This window comes from Stenella coeruleoalba (assembly GCF_951394435.1).
Source record: "Stenella coeruleoalba genome assembly, chromosome: 12".
NCBI lineage: Eukaryota > Metazoa > Chordata > Mammalia > Artiodactyla > Delphinidae > Stenella > Stenella coeruleoalba.
In genome coordinates this window covers 153,867-177,176 of record NC_137158.1, presented here as the reverse complement: position 1 = coordinate 177,176, position 23,310 = coordinate 153,867, and the positions used below count along the sequence as shown (strand labels likewise).

The 23,310-nt window shown below is 39.6% G+C and overlaps 1 protein-coding gene across 1 annotated transcript in view; it reads left to right on the top strand.

Moving 5' to 3' along the window:
- Window positions 1-788: 788 nt before the first annotated feature.
- LOC307195071 (centrosomal protein of 78 kDa-like) overlaps window positions 789-23,310 on the top strand; it is a 32,232-nt gene continuing 9,710 nt past the window's right edge. The window contains 5 exon segments of the mRNA XM_079938756.1: window positions 789-1,343; window positions 4,694-4,785; window positions 8,229-8,413; window positions 14,527-14,662; window positions 17,317-17,455. Of these exon segments, the coding sequence (XP_079794882.1) occupies window positions 8,311-8,413; window positions 14,527-14,662; window positions 17,317-17,455 (378 nt within the window). The 5' untranslated portion in view covers window positions 789-1,343; window positions 4,694-4,785; window positions 8,229-8,310.

Genomic DNA, 23,310 nt, shown 5'->3' with positions numbered 1-23,310 from the left:
CACAAAGCGGAAGAGGTGAGGAGCACTCCAGCCATAGGAGCTGCAGAGATGTTTATTTTAAAAGGGCAGAAGCAGAGCAAGGAAATGACTGATTTGCTATGGCTTTAACGCTTAGTTGGTGGTTTGTGACTGGGTGTCCTCAGCGGTTTTCGTCACCCTGAGGCGTTGACAGGCTTAGATTTTGGTTGGTTTACGTAGGCAGCCGCATCGCTAGAGCCACTGCGGTCTAACGGCCTCCTTGCAGGGTTAATTTACTGACACCAATCGTCTGAGTCTTTCCTCTCACTCAGTCACTTCACTTCCTACGCCTCAGTTTCTCCTCTGTAAAGTGGATATTCAGTAGTAAATTCTCGGAGTTGTCAGTACAAATAAATAAACAAAGTGATTATTAGTAACCACGATCATGTCCTGAATGCACGGAACACGTCACCGTTTGCCAACCACCGTGTCAAGTCAGCAGAAACTACAGAAATTAAGGGCTCTCCGCAGAAATTCACACACCCGCGCACCAGGTAACGGACCACAGGCAAACGTTCACTCAGCCTTTCCTGTGTCCCTCATGAAGTGCACACTCTCTCCTGGGCGGCGCGAGCACAGACACTTAGTGGGAGTTTACTTTTAAAATGCGCTGATACAATCATGTCTCACTTTTGTTTGGATCAGTCAGCAAACGCGTTTTCGAAACCCCAAATTCTCCACACCGCCTACCTTTCGCGCCGTCCTAGTCTCGAAGCTTCCACCACTGCTCCTCAAGCCGGGTCCCCTTGGGAGGCGGGGCTGCGTGCTGGCGCACGGGGCGTGCGCTGACGTCCTCAAGCCCCGCCCCCAAGGTCCCGCCCGGAAGTTTAAACCGCCGCGCCGCGTCTCGCGGGGCGTTGAGGCCGGCGCCAACAGCTGGCGATGCGGGGTCACGGGGTCGTGGCATGGAGGGGGCCGGCGTAGCTGGGGCCCGTGGCCCTGCGTCTTCCGCCTGCTACATGGGTCCTGCCCACGCTGCGGCGCCACAGCCGCCGGGTGGTGGGCGCCCGAGGGGCCGGGAGGCGAGCAGGGACCGCCAGGCGGCTGTGGGCATCGTGTCCGCAGCCAGCGTCCCCGAGGCCACGCTCCGGCCATGATCACTCGGTGAAGCTGCGCCGCGACAGCGTGGCCGACTTCTGGCGCTGTGAGGAGCTGTGTGCGCTGCAGGACTCGCTGCCTCTGCCCGCCGGTCGCGCTTCCCTGCGGGAGGGCTGCTGGACTTCAATGCCGACCGCCTCCGTGGGGTTGACTGGACGCCGCTCTTGAGCACCCTCTGCCCGTGATCTGTATCCAGAGTTTCTTCCAGCCACGGCTTGGCGAGACAGGTTTGTAGTTCCCGCTTCCAGGGGCCCTCATGTGGGCGCTGAGAAGCGGGGTTTTAGATGGTGCAAGGTGGAGGGTGGGCACTAGAACCGGTGCCCAGTGCCCGGGTGTGCGTGCACTAGACGGGGCGTGCGGCTTAGGACCCCTGCCAGCTCGGTGACCCCGGCCGAGTGCTTTAAGGCTTCTAGGTCTCAGTGTTCTCATCTGTAGCATGGGCTTAACAGGACCCACTCTCTGTGGAGGTTACAAGGTCTCACTCTGTTAATGCTTGTAGACTCTACAATGTAGAACACTTAGCACAGTTTGGAGCGTCGTTAATGGTTGCACAGATGTTACCTGGTGTGTTGAATGACTTTGCCTGGTACAGACCAAAGCGATTGGGAAATTGATATATCCCAGCTTCATTTCCTGTCCATTCAAACAGGGCTCAGGAAAAAGAAATTTTTTTCAATAGTATCCTATAGTGGAAAGAGCACCAGTGTGAAGGCAGCTTAGGGTTTGAATTCCAGGGCTTATGCTCTCTGTGGCCTGGGCAGGTTTCTTTTGCGCTACAATCCCCACACTTGTAAAATGACATTAAAAACCACTCTTTCTGTGGGTTCTTAGAATTAATTAAGCAGGTTATGTGTGTAAAGTATCCTGGTACTTGAATGAGTTGTCAGAACCAAGGGCTGCTGGAGACGACGCTTCTGCCCTAGGTAAGCTCCCCTTCTACTGGGTGGCAAGTAAACACAAGCACAGTAGTCAGTGTTCTGGAAGAAGTGAGTTCTGGTGCTACAAAGCATAGAATCTCTTTTTTCTTTAATTTAATTTTTATTTTATATTGGAGTATAGTTGATTTACAATATTGTGTTAGTTTCAGGTGTACAGCAAAGTGATTCAGTTATACATATATCCATTCCTTTTCAGATTCTTTTCCCGTACAGTTTGTTACAGGATATGGAGTAGAGTTCCCTGTGCTAATGCAGTAGGTCCTTGTTGATTATCTATTTTATATATAGTCGTGTGTATATGTTATTCCCAAACTCCTAATGTATCCCTCCCCGCCATCTTTCCCCTTTGCAGAGCACAGAATCTTGGAAGGGAAAGTTCAGGGTAGGCTCTTGGAGGAGGCGCCATCCTTTCTGAGGATATGTAGAAGCTCCTGGGGTGGCAGGAGGGAGCAGTGTGTGTCAAAGTTTGAGAAATATAAAAAAATATGGCAAAACTCAGGTACAGGACTGGAACTCAGGGTTTGGGAAAGCAATGAGAGTTGATACTGGAAACCTAGTGGGGCCCCACAGAAAGGGGCCTTGTTTGTCATGTCAGAAGTTTGGATGTTTATCCTGAAGGCTGTGGGAAACACCAAAGAACAGTGAAATGGAATTCTGGTTTAGAGGCTCACTGGGACCTCCATGTGGAAGGCAGTTGATTGGGTGCAGCGTGAATTGTAATCAAAGGGTCCCACTTAAGTTATAAAAGGTGGGACTGGATTTTGCAGATCTGAGAGAGAATGGGTGAGGCCTGGTGACCAGTTAGAAAAGGGAGGGCAGCAAGTGTGGGTGACAGTTTACAGCTGCATCTTTTTGTGAGATACAGAGCACAGTAGTGAGGGATTGGAGGTGGGGAGAGGATCTTACTTGATCTTCAGTGCTTTAGAGGGGCCTGGTAGAGGGGCCAGGTCTGGGCCCAAGATACAGATCTGGGCTTTCTGGAAGGACAGGTGTTTGAAGGCATGGGAGAGACTTAAGTTATCCACAAGAATATCCAAAGAGTCATAGGTCTGAGAGTTTTTTAAGTGGGTATATTTGAGGATGTTTATAAGCTGAGAGAAAGTAGCTAGCAGAGGAAGGGTGTGAAGATCTAGGAAAGGAAATGATTGTTCGTTTGTTTTCGAAAAGCTGAATACTTATCGTGTGCCTGGCCCTTTACTAGGATCTGGGGTTCACACCATCTGTTCTCTCTCCTGCAAAGACAGTTCAATTCATCCCCTGGTGAACAGAAGTCAGATTATTCTTTGCATCCCATTCAGGTGTAAGAACTGTTCTGTACCTCTGAAGGGACTTTACTTAAGCAGAGTAATAAGTTAGAAATCAAAAGAAATTAGAGCTGGAAGGGACCTTAAAGGCCACTGTACTTAATTTTGCCACATATTTTACATTGAATGTAACAAAAACTTATTGTTGAGCCCATTCTCTTCAGAGTTCCTTCACTGAACTTCCTTTATGTCTTGCATCCAGTGGGGCTAGCTTGTAGATTTTGGCCTCCTCTTAAATTTGCTTCTTCATCCATATTACATTTTGCCCAGACTATGGCAGAAACTCCTGGGTGGTTTCGCAGCTCCTGGGCTCAACTCCTCTAAGTTCATCTGCCTACTCGGGTTGAGTGATCTTGTAACATAAAAAGCTATGCTTAAAATAATGCTGCTAATGGCTTGCCCACACAGAGTTAGTGCATACTAGCCACGCAGCGTTTGCCCTGCCTAGAGGCGTGTAGTCTGAACTGTGCTGGGCCAAGCCTCATGGGGCTCTTTTTTTTTTTTTTTTTTTTTTGCGGTACGGGGGCCTCTCACTGTTGTGACCTCTCCAGTTGCGGAGCATAGGCTCTGCACGCACAGGCTCAGCGGCCATGGCTCACGGACCTAGCCGCTCCGTGGCATGTGGGATCTTCCCGGCGGGGCACGAACCCGTGTCCCCTGCATCGGCAGGCGGACTCTCAACCACTGCGCCACCAGGGAAGCCCCGTCATGGCGTTCTTTGGCCCTGAGGAAGGGGAACTTTTTGGGATCACTTCCTTTGTCTAATTGGTCCTTCAGCAGCGGGGCGCCTTTTTCTAATCAGCGGAGGCACCCTTACTCAGCTAGTGGTAGTCCCAGGCCTCATCACCTGTGGGATAAAAGCCATGCTCTCTCCCAGGCTTGCTTCTGCCAGCTCCTCTATTTTCCTTTGTGTCTCTTCTCACACTTGGACCCCTGGCCTTTAGTCGTCCCCACCTGAAGTATTTACAGTGCCCAGCAGGAGTCAGGCTTGAGTGTCTTTTCACAGATGTTCCCTCTGCAGTTAATGCACCTCCTACTCCAACTCTGCATAGCCTCATCTTTCTAGATTCTACTTCAGGGTTCTCATGAAGCTGTCACTTAGATATAACTTTTTGCCTCCATAGGCACCTCTGTGCATAAAGGTTATGTTTATTTATCTCATGTGACTGAAATTTTGAGTTTATACATCTTCCTCCTTAATGAAGGCTTTAAGGGCAGGAGTCCTTTCTAATCCTTAGCACAGAGCAGATGCTTTTTTTCTTTTTATTTAGGTGCTTTTTAATGATGATAAAATGTATGGTTTAAACCACTCATTTTACAATATTTTTGCTTTAGGTTGTGACAGAAATGAAGTTTACAGAAGTCGTGTTCCTGCGATAAGAAATAAAGATGTGACCTTCCAGTTGTGTAAAGCTCATGAAGGCTGTGTAAGTGCATCGGGTGCGCTAAGGAACCTGGAGCTAAGTGGGCTAGTTCTGAGAGAGAGAGACTTAACTATGTTAACAAAAGTAAGCCTTCATTGTGTCCTGCCAACCTTTGATAGTTGCTTTTGGGGCAAACTAAAGCAATAAAATTTAAAACTGTTCCTCCCCATTAAAGGGATTGAATATTTGGCCACTTTGGTGAACCTGTGTCTTGCGAATTGTCCAGTTGGAGACGGAGGTTTCGAAAGTGAGTTTCAGTCTTGTTTAAGTCTCTTCCCATTGGACTGGTCTCGTGATTTCCTACACACCATGTCTGTCTACCTTTTCCTGTCTACCTTTTCTTGGTGTTGTGCATGCGTGGCTTGTCTCCTGTACCTGCTCAAACCTGGGTCCATTTTCATTTGTACCATGGAAGTTTGTCATGCTGGATACTGTCAGAATTAATCTTACTTAAGTTTGTGTTAAGCCACAAACCACACGTTTTGTATATTTCCTGTTTTTTGTGTTTCTTTATATTTTTATGGTTTCTCTTCAAGAAATATTATGGGACGGGAAATAGCAAGATGTAAAGAGCAAAAAAGTCATCATTCTCTTTAAATTGTTAGAACATCTATCTGCAATCATAATTATAATGCACTGTGGTATGTGTTCAAATAGGAAATATATGTAACGTCCCGTAGGAGCAGCAAACTCAGTGGTGTTGGTGAGGGTGTATGATGGACCTAATCACAAAGCAGGTGATTCTTGATTGGGGTCCTGAAACATTAGTGTACCTTCCCTGTGTCCATTAGTGGTCTGAAGGGGTAAGGAAGCCTGCCTTTCAATTTGAGGAAACAGAGGGTTTGAGGTCCTCCCTCTTCTATTGCTCTAGTATACTGCATAGCAGCTAATAAAATACTGGGTTTATAGTTGACATTTAAATCGCTGATTGATCATCAAGGTTGGCATGTATCATTGGAACTGAAAATCGGAAGAGTCTTATGCTCTTTAGGTTTTTCTTTTTTTTCCTTTGTCTCAAAAGTATGTAGTACTTTACTGAGTGGTTGGGAAGAAAGTTTGCAGTATCCAGTGTATTCAGTTTTAGTACTAAATAGAATTAAACTGTTGCTGTAAACTGGAATAACTTTGTTACTGACAAGCTTTAGAATGCATCAGTTCATCAATTACCTGTTTGGGAAGATTGTAGTTAATGATTTTAAGAATGTGGCTGTAAACCGCCAATTGACTCAAGAAAAGCAAATAAGTTAAGATTGACAAACGTATAGGCTCTTCATCTTACTGTGTGTGTGGGTTTTTTTTTTCCTTTTAGTTATTTGGCAAGGTGTAAAGAACTCTATCACTCTTAAGACAGTAAACTTCACGGGGTATAATCTGACTTGGCAGGGAGCAGATTACATGGCCAAGATCTTAAAGGTGATTTTATGTTTAAACTTTCATGAAAACATATGTGATTGAAGCACATTAATACATTGACACAGATGGCAGTTAATTTTTGTCTTTTGATACCTGTGAGTGCATCTTTCGTTTTGTTGAAAGAATAAGACCAGTTTTCAGTTTGGGATTCTACCATTTAGTAAAGATAGTCCACTTAATTTTAGAAATAGGAGATTTAATATATAATACATAATAATACTTCTATGTATTTTTAGTTACTGAAAACATTGATTGTGATGCTGTGAAGAAACTATTATAGTTTATAATAGTCTTCAAGATTTAATTTAGTCTTCAAGACTAAATTATAGTCTTCAAGATTTAAATGAATCAAGTGTCTATTAGCTGCTGTAGTTTATAAACTAATAAACATCACTACATCGGCAACTTGTAAATACAGTTTTTAAACTAATGCCTTAACAACTTTACAGTGGTTATAATTACTGTATTGAGGCCTAAGTTATTTAATAATTTGACATGAAGTCTTTTTAATAGTTTGGTGGTGCAGATCAGGGATAGGTAAACTATGGCTGGTGGGCCAGATCCGGCCCGTCGCCTGATTTTGTAAAGATTTTGTAAAGTTTTTTGGAACATAGTGGAACCCATTGTTTACATGGTAGCTATGGCTACTTTCAGCCTACGCCAGTGGGGTTGAGTAGTTGCAACAGAAACTGTATAGCCCACAAAGCTGGAAATGTTTAAATTTAGATTTTAGAAATTGAAAAATTCTTTGAGCCTATACAGGGCAAGTCCATTGACCCCTCGGGTAGAGAACAGTCAAGAACTTGGGTGCCGAAGCCAAATGGCCTAGGTTCAAATTCCCTTTCTCCCTTTTCATAGCTAGTGACCATGGACAAATCACTTAACGTCTATGCCTCGTTGTGAGGTTTAAATGAACTCATTTGTATAAATAGTGCTTGGCACATACTAAGCACTGTGTAAGTGATTGCTGTTATTTCTGCTTGGAGCTTTTATAAGCCATTGTTAATAGGAAAATGACACTAATGATTTTGCTTTTAGAGTGTCAAAGGCACTTTGAGTCTTTTATGTTTTCAAGAATGTAACAAGGCTTTTTTGATTTAAAGTCAGTGTTCCCGGTTACCAAAATTGATTTTATGAATATAAAGAATTGAATGTCTTTAAGACAAGACTTGTGGTTAAATGTCAAACCATTATCTTCCCAAGGCACATCAAACTGGCTGTGCATAGTCCAGGCCTCTGAAGTTTGTGTCCACACCCTAGGTAGCATGTAAGATCCATTTTGTAAATATAGTTTTAAAAATAATGCCTGGGACTTCCCTGGCGGTCCAGCAGTTAACACTCTGCGCTCCCAATGCAGGGGGCCTGTGTTCGATCCCTGCTCAAGGAACTAGATCCCACATGCAATAATTAAATGATCCGGCAGGCCGCAACTAAAGACCCGGCACAGCCAAACAAAGAAACAAATAAATAAATAAATACTTTTTAAAAATAAATAAAATTCAATAATGCCTTAGGAGTTAGGAAAAGAAAATATTAGAACCTATTTAGCTTTGTATCATTTAAAAATATCTGTGTAGTTTATAATGTACCTAAATTATATGTATAGAACTTTGTGTATATAATTTGTTAAAAAATAAGATGCATATTAAAAAGTTTTCTTATGGGTTGCCCAGTCAGGTGTTTGGAGACCATTGGAGGACAGAATGATGAAATTTAGAGCCTCAGCAATGATAGAATTTAGAATCAATTCCCTGACTTAGAAGATAAGGAAAATAATTCTTAGACTGTAATTGAGTTATCCAACTTTACATAACTGTTCAAAAACAGGTCATCCAGTGGCTGGAATCTAATCACTGACCGACTAGAATGTGGGTCACTGGACTCGTAAAGCAGAACTGACTGTTTAATTTCTCAGCTTGATTCTCCTGGCATATATGCGTGATATGTGTGTGTGTAAATCTCTGACATAATAAGCCATGCTCAGTAGGCACATCCTGTTTCCTTATTGAAGCATCTTAATTTCATCCCATTAGATCTTTGAAGTATCAGACTACCAGAAGGCATGAAGAAACCTGAGCTGAGAGTCTTCGTTCCAGGAGACCTGATCTTGACTGTATGCCTGGTTTGAGGCGCAACGCTCTGAACTGTAACAAGCTCATTGGTGACCTGGGTGCTCGTGCTTTTGCAGAATCTCTTAGTGAGGATTTATGGCTTGGAGGTAAATTCTTAAATTGAAAATACTGAATTTTTAATGTAATATATGCTTAGCTTTTGGCATGATACTGTTGTGATAGGACTTTTTTTAAGGCCTCATTTTTCTGATAGCTTTTATGTTGCTTTTAAACTTTCTCTAAGAGTTACATATATTCTTTACAGAAAATACAGAGTAACAAGAGAAAAATTACCTATAAATTTAACACCCAGACATAATCACTGTTCATTTTGGTGTATATATTCTCAGTCTTTTTATTGTTTTCTATAAACATATTTGTACACTTAGGGATTACAAAAATAGAATTGTAGTATACTTGCTATTTCATATTCCTGCTTTTTTCATTTAATGAGGTATCATGTAGTGTTCCATCATATTGATGTCCTATAATCAGTTCTTTGCAATTAGATTGAGACAGTTTGCTTTTCCATGTCAGAAACAATGTGAATACGTTGTATATACATCTCTGTGTCCATCGGGCTTACTTCTGTAGAATAAGGTACTACAAGTGGAATGACTAAGTGTGACATATTTTTAAGACTTTTCATACACATTGCCAAATTACCACCCAGAAAGGCTATGCCAATTTGTAGTCCACCCCAAGAGTGGATGTGAATGAAGCCTGCCTCTCACAAACACTGGCTGGTAGCACTTTTAAAAAACTCTAAGACTACAAAAATGAGTACCTCTCCCTTTTTTATGCAAGTGGGATTACTCCAAATTTTATAACTTTTTTCAGTTAATTCAGTATGACCATCTTAGCAAGTCAGTAAATTTGCATCTTTTTTTTTTTTTTTGTGGTACGCGGGCCTCTCACTGTTGTGGCCTCTCCCGTTGCGGAGCACAGGCTCCGGACACGCAGGCTCAGCGGGAATGGCTCACGGGCCCAGCCGCTCCGCGGCATGTGGGATCTTCCTGGACCAGGGCACGAACCCGTGTCCCCTGCATCAACAGACGGACTCTCAACCAGTGCGCCACCAGGGAAGCCTTACTGCATCATTTTTTTTGTGACCCTTCAGTGTTCCATTATATGAATATGCCACAGTGCACATAGCTTATCCGATCTTGTATAAAAGGTATGTCCAGTTTTTCAGTTACAAAAAGTACTCTGATATATATCCTTACCTATATCTCTGACTATTTCTTTTGGATCAAAAGGATATAGACATTTTAAAGACTTCTCTTACAGAATCTTGGCTTAATCTGATAGGAGAATAACCACATTTTGTTTTATTTTGTATTCATTTGATTTACTGGTGAGTTTTACTGGCTGTTTGTATTCATTTGGCTAGTTGGTTAATTACACCGGGCGTCCCTTCTTCTGTAGTGACAGTTTGTAAGGGTTGTATCATATGCTGTTAGATCCATATGTCTGACTTGCTATTTCTGTATGTCATGGGGCGTTGAAAGACTCTAGTTATTTTAATGTGATGGTCCACTCAACACTTAAATGACTCATGATAGTTTCCTTTCATGTAATATTTTTAAATACCTGTGCTTTTGCGATGATCCCTTTTGATTAAATGAGTAGGTTGTTCAGCCCCAGAACTACTAGAATTCATGATCATTTGTTCTGGTTTTTGTCTGACCTTTTACTGCGAGAGTTCTTGACCATCATACTTTCATGATAGGTTTTTAGTGTGTATTCTCTATACACACGTTGTTTGAATTTGTTAATTGTTTGTATCCTGGAAAACAGTACTTTTCTAATGTTGTACTTCCCTTATGGTTTGAGCAGATAATTCACTGATTAAAGTGATTTATACTTGTAAATTGTTCTTATCTCTACTCTGAATAGAGGTGAACCTAGATACTAAGCCTGCTTCCACCAAGAGCATTATTTGCTTCTTGTGCAACCTCTGAATTCTTGCAAGGAGTACTTTATTCATTTGTCAGTTTCACAAGTAATTTTTTTTAATACCTTCTGTGTGCCAGATACGGGTTTAGGCACTACTGATAAAGCAGTGAACCAGACAGACAAAAGTCTTGCCCTCATGGAGCTTACATTCTAGTGAAGGAGTTCAGATAGAAATTAGTAAAGAGATAAGTAATATAATTTTAGAGAGTAGGAAGTGCAAAAATATCTAAATGTAAGAAGAGTGAGGGGGGCAGGTAGGACTCCATTGGACAGGTTAGTTAGGGGCCAGCTTCACTGGAGAAGTGGCATTTGAATGGAGACCTGAATGAAGAGAGGAGCAAGCCATGGAAGATCTGGGGTAAGCACATTCCAGGACAAGGGGGCAATGAGTATGCAGGCATGTAGGTGGGTGGAGTATTTAAGGAAAAGCAAGAAGGCCAATCTGGGCAGAGTACTGAGTGAAGAAGAATGTGGTGTGACATGAGGTCAAGGAGCTAGCCAGGGGTCTGCTCTTGTAAAGTCTTGAAGGCCAGAGTAAAGATGTGGATTATTCTAAATGAGTAGAGGGTTTCGAACTGGAAAAAGGCATGATCCAAATAGTATCTGAATAAGGTGACCTGGTATAGAGAATGGACTTGGGAGGATAAAGAAGAGAAACAGGGAGACCAGTTAGGAGACTATCACAGGGGTCCAAATAAGAGATGTTTATGGCCTAGGTTAGGTTGGAAGTTTGCAGCAAGTGAAAAGTGGCTGAATTCAGGTTGTGTTTTCAGGGTGTAGCTAACAAGACCTGCAGATAGATTAGTTGTGAGGTATGAAGGGAATAGTAACAAGGAGTCGTTGATGATTATGTGTGCAACTGGGTGGTATCACTTAGAAAAAGGGGGCTGATGGGAGGAGCAGCTTTTGAGGGAATATCAGGACTTTGATTTGTTATCTTAGATGCCCTTTAGGTATCTAAGTGTCTGGACAGTGCTCAGACTGTACTTTCTATCCAAAGGTATCCAAAGCCACTTTAGATGCAAAATGTTTACAGTTGACTTTTGTTGCTGCCAAAATAGTAGCCATTGTGGGCAGTCTGCAAGATGGCATCTTAGGTTTCTGAGGAAGAAATTAGAATACACAAAGGGGTATTAAGGGTATAATTACATAATGTAGATTTCATATTTAAATTTATGGGAAAAGCAATAATTAGTTGGCTTTTGGTTTTAAATGGAAATAGCCACTCATTGGGAAATAATTACTCTAACTTCAATTCATTTTACTTTAGATCATTCTGTGATGAAAGCAATTATCAAAAAAGTTCTCCAGATGGAAGGAGTGCCAAGTCAGACATACATAACATGTTTCAGTTCGCTCAGGAGAATTTCTCTTTAATGGCTTGTTTTTCTTTCTTTCTTAAAAGAAAATTATCAAGGTACTTTCTGCCATCTTAAAACTAAGTTTTTAGTCAAATCAAATGGCTTTTCTGTTTTTGAAAATGTTGTGTGATGCTTTAATTTAGGTTCCCAGAAATGCAGATTGAAAACCTTTTAACTTTTTATTTTCTGGAACATATTATCGTTAGTCACAAATAGTCTTTTTTTTTTTTTGGTGATAAGAATGAATAGCAGGAGCAGCATTTGTGAAACCAAATCTAATATGAAACTGACTCTTTCTTGTGAGTAAATTTGAACTTTGAAACAGCAAAACAATAAGGTTTGATATAAAGCAAAATAAATATTTTATGTTTATGATCTGCCAATTTCCCAGAAAGAGTTTTGTGGTGACTTTAGTTATATACCGGATACATTAAAATCACCAATGGACAACTCATCTTTTATTCAGGTTCCCTCTGAAAGTTTTAAAAATTTGTTGACTTAATATCACTGAACGGTTCACTTTAAAATGGTTAAAATGATAAATTTTCTGTTTTGTGTAGTTTACCACAATTTTTTTAAAATGTGTTGTTTGAAGATTTTTGGGTTTTATAAAGGTATTGTATTAGCATAAAAATGAAAAATTTAAAAGACCACCTCTAATTGCATTATCCTATCTAGCAATATTTACATTTTTATTTTCTCTTCCTGCTGTCTATAAACATAATTCCACATAACTTCAATATAATTTGCCATTCTTATCTTTTCATACTAAATTTAAATTCTGTGATTCATAGTTATACTTTTTAACATTGTATTCACAAGGTTTCATTGAGTTGGTCAATTTTTTAAATTGGTGAACAATTGGAAATAACCTAAAATAAACTATTGTAAACATCTTCATAAATACAGCTTTTTTTTTTCTACTTAAAGATGTATGTTTTTGATTCTCTGTTAATCAACTTGCTTGGACAATAGTGTATTAAATAAGTTGTTAAGAGTGTTTATGAAGTCAAAAAAAAGCTTATGATTGTCTGCCAATTGTTATTTCAAGAGAGTGATATTTTAATAATCAAATAGTACATACAAAGAAGTTAAGATTTGTGGTGTCACACTAATTAGATATTATTATTAAAAATTTATATCATGTGTACAGTATTCTTAAAATAGCTAAGTTGACTTTTGCTATGATATTAGAAATGGAAATATATATATTAATAAAGCATGTATATTAGGAATTCTGTAAAATTAGTACCTGGTGGTATATAATAGGGCATCATGGAATGAGAAGAAAACAGTTAAACGTTTTTTTTTTTATTTAGCATGATGAAACAAAGTGGAAATATAACTGCAATGTACAAACTCATTGAGCTATTTTAAGAGTAATTTTATTTCTTGGGCTTTTTTTTTCTATTTGCCTCAGTTATTTGGAGACATAGAGGTAAGCCAATCAGTATCTGGGTATATACCTAGATCCTGGTGAGTGTAGGGTGAAATAATGGTGTGAATTCTGTCACATTTATATTGTCATGATGTATGCCTAAAAACAGATGGGAACTTTTATTAGAAATTTTTTTTATCTCCTAACAAGAAAAGTGTAATTTAAAAAACTTTTAATACAAATGTATTTGCATTCGTTTCTGAAAGTAAAGGAAGGGTATACACATACAAACCACATGCATACAAACATTTTTTTGACCGTAATTAAGTTAAAAAACACAATAAAATAGCACAAAATGAACTGAGCTCCTATATATTTTTAAGAGGCATGTAAATCACACAGGATCGTGTGGTGATTATCAATAAGCTACACTCTATGAAATATTTGTCCTATATTACCACATACACTCCATTTTACCCTGCATCCTAATGTTGCTAAACTATAGTAGAAAGCAACAGCATAGCACAGGGAGATCAGCTCCGTGCTTTGCGATGGCCTAGAGGGGTGGGATAGGGAGGGTGGGAGGGAGGCTCAAGAGGGAGGGGATATGGGGACATGTGTATGCATATGGCTGATTTGCTTTGTTGTGTAACAGAAACTAACACAGAATTGCGAAGCAATTATACTCCAATAAAGATCTATTAAAATAAATAAATAAAATAACACAAAATATAGTAGCTTTGAAGGATAAATATAACCATTTTAACCTATGATGTTTGTTTTCAGTAAATTCAAATTCAATATTTAAATGTGAATTTTAATATGTGGCTTGTTCTAAATAAAATATTAACACGTAGGTCTAGTTTTTGCAACCAAATATTTCATATAAAGATACTTGCCTCTTTACTACTGAAATATAGGATAAGTATCCACATTTCACTCTTTTATCCAGTGGGTTTCATTTGTTTTTTTGTGTGATTTCTGTATGAAATCAAAGGAGCAGTGAAGGTTGACAGGCTTATAGGAGAGTAACATTGACTCACCTACCACCCAGCAACTTGCAGCCTTATAACTTTTATTGTTTTTACATAGAAAAATTCATCTTAAATTGAAATTTTGGTCTAATTCTGAAGATTCTGTTTGGCAGAAGTCATGGGTGTATCTGTGTTTCTGTGTCCTTGAGATTCAGAAATGCCAAAGGTGTTCTAAGATTCAGTAAACTTGAGTGTTTCTGCATAATACATAAAATGTATCATACTTCGGGATTATTTTAAAAATTTATTTTTGCATTTCTGCACATCTCAATACTTTTAGTTAAAATAACTTGTTACTGTAGAGAACTTATATTTTTTAAAAATGCTGGCTTATGTAAAACCTTTGTACAAAACGATCCTCTTTTTAATGGCCTTGGCATCATTGTCAAGTGCCTGTTTGATTCCTTTCAAAGTGTACACATGTGACAGTTGCTCTGTAGACCTTTGGTGCATCTTGATTCCTTCTTTTCATGCTTTGTCAAACATAGGCTTGGCCGCAAAGCAACCTGTAAGTAATGGAAGGAAACACTCTGCTGGTAAAGAATGTTATGGTCCTGAACCTCTACCACCTGGTGTGTCTGGTTTCCGGCCGTGGCGTACTGCAGAACGTGCAAAAAGCAACAGGTAACGTGTTTGCATTCCCTGTCTTTTTCAATCATTCAGAGTCCTTTATTTTGGAACTTCTGTTATGTGAGCGGTCTCTGGTGCTTTCTATAGAGGAAAAAAGATAACTCACACATGGCTTCTGCCCAATGAGCCCTCTAAGGAAGAAAAACAAAAAGTAATTAGGAGTTTCAAGTTGTTTCTCAAGTGTCACAACAGAGCTAACCCCGTGGGAGTCTTGAGGAGACTAAAATTATCACCAATTGTGCATGTGAGGAAAGTTTCATTAAAGGCAGGTGTAGTTGCGTGAAGCCCTACAGCACAGAAGTAGGAATTTGGATATGTACGAATGGGCAAAAAGACATTTTAGACAGGGGAAATAGTTTAATACAGAATGGATGAAAATTATGCATTAGACCTATTCTAAAACAACTGGCTTATTAACTCAGTAAATCAGATTTAGTGAGTCAAACTAGCTTTACCTGATTTCTTATCCAGGGGATAGCTGTTCATAGTAATTTTTGTCACAGAACAGTAAATAAAATGGTTGAACTATAGCTTTAGGCTTGCTAAGTGAAAGAGATTGCTCTAGATGATTTTCAAGTGACTGACTTGGTAGTACTCACGAAATTGGGGATTAACAATTGCTTAAGAAAACAAAGAGAATTGATTTTAAATAGTACTTGAAGTAGTTACTGTGTAAAATATCTGTTCAGTTGCTCATGTTAAATGGATGTTTATAATCCCCATTGGACAACCGACTACTGTTTTGCAAATGGTAATGTGAATTGCTGTTGCATAAACTATAGTGTTGAATCCCCAGTCTTTGCACTTGAGTTTAGCAACTTTGTGGTTTCCTATCTTCTTCCTGAGACACTTAATCTCACATCCATCCTCCTCACACAGGGTGGTAAATTAGAGAATGATTAATATCACCATTTAAAGAAGTGAGACTGAAATCTCAAGCATCCTGAACATAGGAACTGAAGGGGCCTCTCAGCAGTTCAGAGAGTTATTACCGAGCCAGTCACCTGAATTCTGTTCAGTTTTCTCCATAGCAGAGCCCTCCAGGTCCTTGTTTTGAGCTTATTTATTTTTATACACAATTCTGTGTGGATACTGTACATAATACTAAATAGTTGTATTAACTGGGTTTAACTGGTGATGTATTTACATGAAGATCTAACTTCGTTTTGTTGATATCTTTTTAGGGGCTTTCCATTCATCAAAGCTCGTGATGTATGTAATCAGTTGCTGGTGTTTAGCTATCATATTTATGATATATAGGACTTGAATTGGGAAAGGTGGATGGTCATTCTCCTTGCTTTTTAAACTGACAGAGCCTTACAAGAAGCATTTCCCTCTCTGAAATAAATCCATGTAAAACATGTTTGGTCGCTCTCCCAATGCAACTGTGTAGTTGTGTGGATTTGGCACACAACTGGCAGCCTTGTGGTTATGCCTGTAAACAAGGAAGCCTGTTTTCCAGTCCGCAAATCAGCTGTTACCCAGTGAAACGAACTTGAGTGCCATTTCTGACCCCCTCACATGGAGCTCTCATACTGAAGAATGTTCACATGTTTTCAAGAAACGTTGTTTGCGGGCTATATGTACAAATTCCTGATCTGAAAGCCAATATAAAGCAACATCTCCCAAACCTCTGCTCTCTCACCAAGGCCACACACATTCCCTCGCTTACGGCCTCATGGCAAGCTAATACTGTCAGTATCAGATTCTCCTTCCCAGTGGTTCGGGGAGACTGCATAGTTGCTCTGTGAAAGGCACCACTGCTGAGGTTGAGAGAAGAGCACCTTAGGTGTCAGTCCTGCCCTTGCATGCCCAGAGAGAGAGGTGTGCACCTCGTTCTCCTGTTACGGTTTTCCTGTGCTGCAGGGTTTGCTGCTTGTTGTCACAATGATGTCCTAGTGACTTGTCTTCTGCGTGGTTATATAATCCCAGCACGCTTCTTTATGATCTGTAGACTTTTATGGGGTTGTGGCCAGGTCAGGTTTTAAATGTTTGGAACTGTCCTATTGAACAACATTGCAGTGGCAGTGAATCTTGATGGGAGAATTGTATTACTGTTACCCTAGTTTTGGCTTAAGTGTGGTGAGAAGATGAAATTTTTGATGGGTTAGTTTTAGTTGTGTATGTGTATGTGATTTCTTTTTTAAAATGCTAATGTCTGTTATTCCCAGCTTAGATATGTTGACTTTCTGATTATTCATCGGTCCCTTTACTGATGTATTTTCCTCTGAAAAACTACATTTTCTTCCAGACTGTTTGTGTCTGATGGTGAAGAATAAATTTTTCATTTGCAGTATAAAGTTGATCTGAGAAAAAATGTTTACCTTGGCTCTTCACTTGGCTTCTGTGAAAGAAACTTAATAAAATAATATGGGCAATTCCCATTACTAATCCTAACCATGTACAACAGAGGTCTGGACAGTAACATAGCAAAAATAAGTTCCTGTAATTTTACTTAGTCATTGCCTGTTTTAGACTAAGGAGCAGTGAGAGACATTTATAAATAATGATACCTCAGATCACTTTTGTTAAATGTCCTCTAATATTTGGATATTTGGATCTGGCTTGTGTTATCTTTTTTTACAATCTTGTCTTCTTTCTTTGCACTTTAGTGTAACAACTCTGTGATTTCCTATCTTCTTCTTCAGACACTCAGGTCCATCAGAATTTCCTGTGACTGTGACAGTAGAGAGTCCTTCCTCCTCAGAAATCGAAGAGGCCGATGATTCCTCAGAAAGTGTTCAGGAAGAGCCAGAGAAAATCCGTTTGAAACAAGAAGCACTGCAGGTACAAAGTTATCACTTTAAAGCTATAGAGAAGATTCTTTTTCAAATGGAAGCCTGATTGCAACACGCCACAGCTTGTGTGAGGGTTCTGTTTTCCCCTCCCATCTGCATTGTATCCCCTTGAATGGTTCCTTAAGCTTAGACCAGGGTGAATGGTGGACATTTGAACTCTAAGAAATAAAAATCAAAACATGTCGTTAGTAATATATTTTCCTTTCCTTAGAACCTTAGTATATTAGATTTAGGGAGAACCTTAGTGATCATACGATAAAGAAATTGAGTTCTGAATGAATATAGTCAGCTGATTCAGTGTTTTTGTTTTACAGATGAGGAAATTGACAGTTCTAGCTGAACTCTGTTTTTATAAGAGGAAAATATGGCCTCATTTTAAATAAAAGTAAAAAAAAAGTTTTGATGTTGATATTCTCCTTTCCTAAAATAAAAAATATCAAGAAGCTACATTCTATTACCAACTAAACCTGACCTCTAATGTCATTCCATATTTTTGTTTGTATGGACAGAAAAGAAAAATTGATTTTCATAAGAAACTTTTGTACCTCAAAAATAATATATTTCTTTTTTTTTCAGCTTTAATGCAGAGCTGAACATTTCTAGTAAATAAAGGAACACCATTTGGGGGGACCTTGTCTTTGTGCTACAGAGTTCATGTTTAATTTTTAAAAATTATTTAATGTGATTTTCTTTTCATATGAAACATGAAACTTGACAGGTTTCAGAACTAATTATCCCATTATTGTAGGACTATGGGAATTACTCTTTGATTTTCAAAAGAGAAAGTTAGATTTTTATTTTTTTAATTAAAATTAATGATAATATAGAGAAATTTTAAGAAAAGAACTTAGAAAATTATGAAATGTTAGAGTAGGAGAAATCTATAGTTCGTGTAGGGTTACCCCCCTTTCGTTTTATAAATGAGCACCTACAATTTGTAGCACGTAGTGGTTTATTAGTAAATGGCAGAGTACGACAAGGCCCTAGAGCATCTAACCCTTCCTTGTCATTCCTTGTCATTTTAGATGTGATGTATTCATTTCCTTCACGAATAGACCAGGAGATTGTATTTCTAAAAGCAATGATAGACACTGGGGAAGACCAAGAAGTTTAAACACTGGACCACAGAATAGCAGATTCAGAAGGTACTGAGAACCCTTTTAGCTCTTCTCCGTTTTCACAAGACACTACAATGATGGTATCAAAGTGTTTAAGTATATAAGCCCACAAGAATCAAGAGATTTCAACATAGTTTTGAAAGACGGAAGACAAGTGGAAGAGTGTGAAACTGAAGCAGTAGGACAGAGGAAAAGCATCACCTAGAATATGCACAGCGACCACCTGCAACTGAGGAGGATTCTGACCCCACCTGCAGAAGTAGGCCCATGCTCAGATGCGCATGTAGGAGAGAGGGTGGAGTTAGTTAAAAGTGTGACTGAAATAGGGGAGCTCATGGAAGGGTTGTGTTTGGAGGAGTGGACTCCCAGCCCCTCCCTCACACTCCTGAAATGAGATGATTTCATTTTGAAACCAGTGAAACTGGCAAGAACTAGGGCAGCTAGTGTGAGTTTTTACACCCTAGAAAATTGTGTTTGGGGGAGATCCTATTACAGTTACTCCCCGCTTTTTCCTGCATAAGAAACCAATCAATCGTTGACTTCAGGGAGCTTTCTGCACTCATTCTTAAATAGAAAATAACTGTCATTTGCGTGATAGTTGAGTAAAGCTTCCAACGTGAGAGGGGGAAAAAGAGTGAAAACGTATCCTAGTAGGACGAGGGACAATTTAGGGAACAAAATAATTTAAGAAAAAACCCTAATTAGTATCCTGAGAGAGGTTTAAAAAGAGCTGTAAAAAAGCTATAAAATAAGACTAGGGTGTTAATTAAAAAGAGAATGGTCAGAAAGCAAGAGAGGTCTCTTGGAAATGAAAATATGGTTGCTGAAATAAATTCAGTAGGAATTTAAAAAATTTCTCAGTATATAAAAAAGAAAGACACAATGGAAAAAGTGATAGAAATATGTTAGAGAGGCTGCATCTGGGAGATCCAACATGTTACTATTAGAAACTCCAGACCCAGAAAAAAAATGGAAGGAAGCTGTCAAAGGGCAACAAAATTCCCCACAGCTGAAAGTAGACATCAGGCCTCAGATTGAAAATAGTTACGCAAGATGAGCAAGAATAGACTCATACCTAGGCACCCTTCATTGTGAAACTTTAAAATACTGAAAAAATAAAATAGAATAAAATACTGAGAGGATACATCCATTCCAGAGAGAAAAATACTGGCCACCTAAAAAAAAGAGTTAAAATCTGACCTTATCATACCTGTCATCAGCACCATGGATCCTGGAAGGCATTAGAAAGATACCTCCAAAGTTTTTCAGGCACATAATTTTCACCCTAGGGGTTTGTATCCAGCCAAACTATCAGTCATAAGTGGAGGCTGAAGAAGATATTTTGTACACAAAGAAATTTGAAAAATTGACCTCCTGTGCTACACCTTAAGCTATTTATAGAAATAATCCAGCAAAATGAGGCAATAAACCAAGAAGGAAGGTAATAGGGGATTCGGTGCAGATTGCAGCTAGTCTAGAGTGGAGAGGCTTCTATTGATTGTGTGATTGAGAGCTGAGAAACACCTTGAGGCATATTGTACTTACTTGGTATTAGGCACTGTTGGAAGGGAGGAGGGAGAGGAAGAGGAGAGGGAACTTGAACTCCAGAGGACGAAAGGCTATATGGACATAAACATGAAGCAAACTAAACTATCATTGATTTTTAATGTACTATTGGTGAGGAAGAGAAGAATCCACTTAAACTTGACACTATAGATGTCCCCCTTTTCAGTGACACACAGGGGTAATGACCACCTGTCTAATTTGTTGTCCAAACCAGAACTTGTCCAAACTCCTTACACTTCAATAGTGTAAGGAGGCGCTCTAATGCTGTAACATCAGGACAACAGGTATAAACTGGAACAGCCCAAGGCGGCTTGGGGTATGTGGTCACCCTGCACAAGGGCAGTGACACTGGCACAGTATGGAACAAGGTGTAGTCTGTACACAGAGACACAGTACATCTGCAGTGGGCAATATTAATTTAATTGTAATAATGGCAATACTGTCTTGGTTTGCAGCTTTTATCGTCAACTTGCATGTAATCACTAATAACTAAAGTAAACTATACTTAGTATGTATTAGTATTAAGTTGGTATGTACTGAAATGTATTGTGTACTAGTATGTACTTAGTATATATTAGGCTCTAAGTGTTTTTGCATATATTAACTCATTTAATCCTCTGAATAGCCTTATGAGGTTGGTGCTAATATCATTCCCACTTTTTTTTTTTTTTTTTTTTGGCGGTACACGGGCCTCTCACTGTTATGTCTTCTCCCGTTGCGGAGCACAGGCTCTGGATGCGCAGGCCCAGCGGCCATGGCTCACGGGCTCAGCTGCTCCGCGGCATGTGGGATCCTCCCAGACCGGGGCACGAACCCGTGTCCCCTGCATCGGCAGGCGGACTCCGAACCACTGTGCCACCAGGGATGCCCCATTCCCACTTTTGAGAACAGGTAACTAAGACAGGGAAGGAACTTGCCCAGGCTGTACCTATTTTAAGGTTGGATTGAGGCTTTGAGTTGAGGCTCTCTGCCTGTTCTCTTAAACCTTACTCCTTACTGACTCTCGAATAACAGAAGACTTAACTGCACATAGAACAGAATATAAATTTCAACTTTGACAACGTAAAAGCTAGGTTTGGAAGGTAGACAGGAGGTAGAAAAAAGGGAAGATGGTATGAATGTCCTCATTTTACAAAGCGTGACGTTGAGAGAGTTTATAGTTGATCAACAATGTAGGTTTTTAAGTATATCACTACAAGTCAAAGAGATCATGAGCAGTGGAATAACTCATGATGACATTACAGAGCAGTGTGGACATAGGAAAGAGTGTAAAGGAACTAAACCCTTACTTATTAGTAAGTTAGAAAGTGAACAGATAATGCCTCCAAATTAGTGAGAAAATAGTCATGTAAGAGTATTACTTGGAAATGGAGAAGAATTCAAATAACAATAGTTGGACCTCCCTGGTGGCGCAGTGGTTAAGAATCTGCCTGCCAAGGCAGGGGACACGGGTTCGAGCCCTGGTCTGGGAAGATCCCACATGCTGCAGAGCAGCGAAGCCCGTGCGCCACAACTACGGAGCCTACGCTCTAGAGCCTGCGAACCACAACTGCTGAGCCCACGTGTCACAACTACTGAAGCCTGCGTGCCTAGATCCTGTGCTCCATGACAAGAGAAGCCACCGCAATGAAGAGTAGCCCCCACTCGCCGCAACTAGAGAAAGACTGCACGCAGCAACGAAGACCCAACACAGCCAAAAATAAATAAATAGTAATAAAAAAATAAATAAAAAATAACAATATTGATGTAAACCTCATGAAAAAGGAAATCCAAACAGCCAGTAAACAGAGAAAAGTGTATGACTTCATTAAGTAATAAGAGAAAAGTGAGTCAAAACCAAGGAAACTACATGCCAATCGGATTGACAAATACATAAAGAAAGTCTGGTAGTTTCAGGTATTGTAGACCTGAAGTACTATGAGAATCTTCTACCCTGTTTATACTGGAGTATAAATCGACACAACTACTTTGGAAAGCATTTAGCACTCTCCATCAACTGAAGGTACATAAATAGCCTGTGAGCCAGCAGCCCTCACCCCCGCCCTGTGTAAATGCACCAGAATAACTGGTACAGCAGGATTCCTGTCCATGATTTGCATTAGCACAAACTGAAAACAAACCAAATGTCCATTAAGAGTCAAAAATTAAATAAATTTTGTGTATTCGTACAGTGGCAACACTATCCAGCAATAAAATTGAATGAACTAGAGCTACAGGCAGCAATGTGGATGAATTTTTTAAACCAACGTTGAGAGAAAGAAATAAGATAGAAAAGACTTCCTATACTATGATCCTCTACATGAAGTTAGATGTTGACAAAACTAAACTCTTTTGTTAGGGATGCATGCAGGTTAAAGGAAAGGATTGTCAAGAAGTGAGGATGGTGTTTAACCTGGAAGAGGGAAGGAGCTTGTGATGAGAAAAGGATATGGAGGGGGCGGTTTGAGATGCTGACAAGTATCAATACTTTCAGATTCGAGTAGTGTTTATGTGAGTATTCTCTTTTTATTTGTCACATTGACAGTTTTTTTCTGTGCACTTCTCAGTACACATATCGTATTTTACAATTAAAAACCTGCGTAAAGAATCGGTCGCTTCTTGAGTGCTGGATGTGGGAGTGGGATGAGACCATTTCATTTTAAGCCCTTCACTACTGTTTGCATTCACATGTTCATTCATTCAGCATTAATTGAACATATTCTATGTACCAAGCACTCTTCTAATTTTATATGTGTTTTAACTCATGTAATCCTCACAAGAGCTCTGTGATATGGGAGCTTATCTCCATTTTATAGATGAGGAAGTTGAGGCCTAGAGTTATAGAACTTGTCCAAGGTTATATAGCTAATGGGTAGTGCCAGGCCCATTTGCCTCAGAGAATCTGAATTTTTACAATATAATCTAAAAGAGAAATTTAATTACTAATTATAAGCAAAAAAATTGCACATTAAAGAAGATGACACGTTTTCATCTATCCAGTTAGAGAAAAACACACAGTCTGTCTTTCACACACATACAACTTGTATTGGCAGGGATTTTCCTTATTAAGCAATTATTTATTGACCGTCTACGCTGTGCTAGGCACAGGTGCTGGGGGTAAACACTTAATAAAATACACCCCTATCTTCAAATAACTTGCACTCTAAGTGAGGAAGTAAGC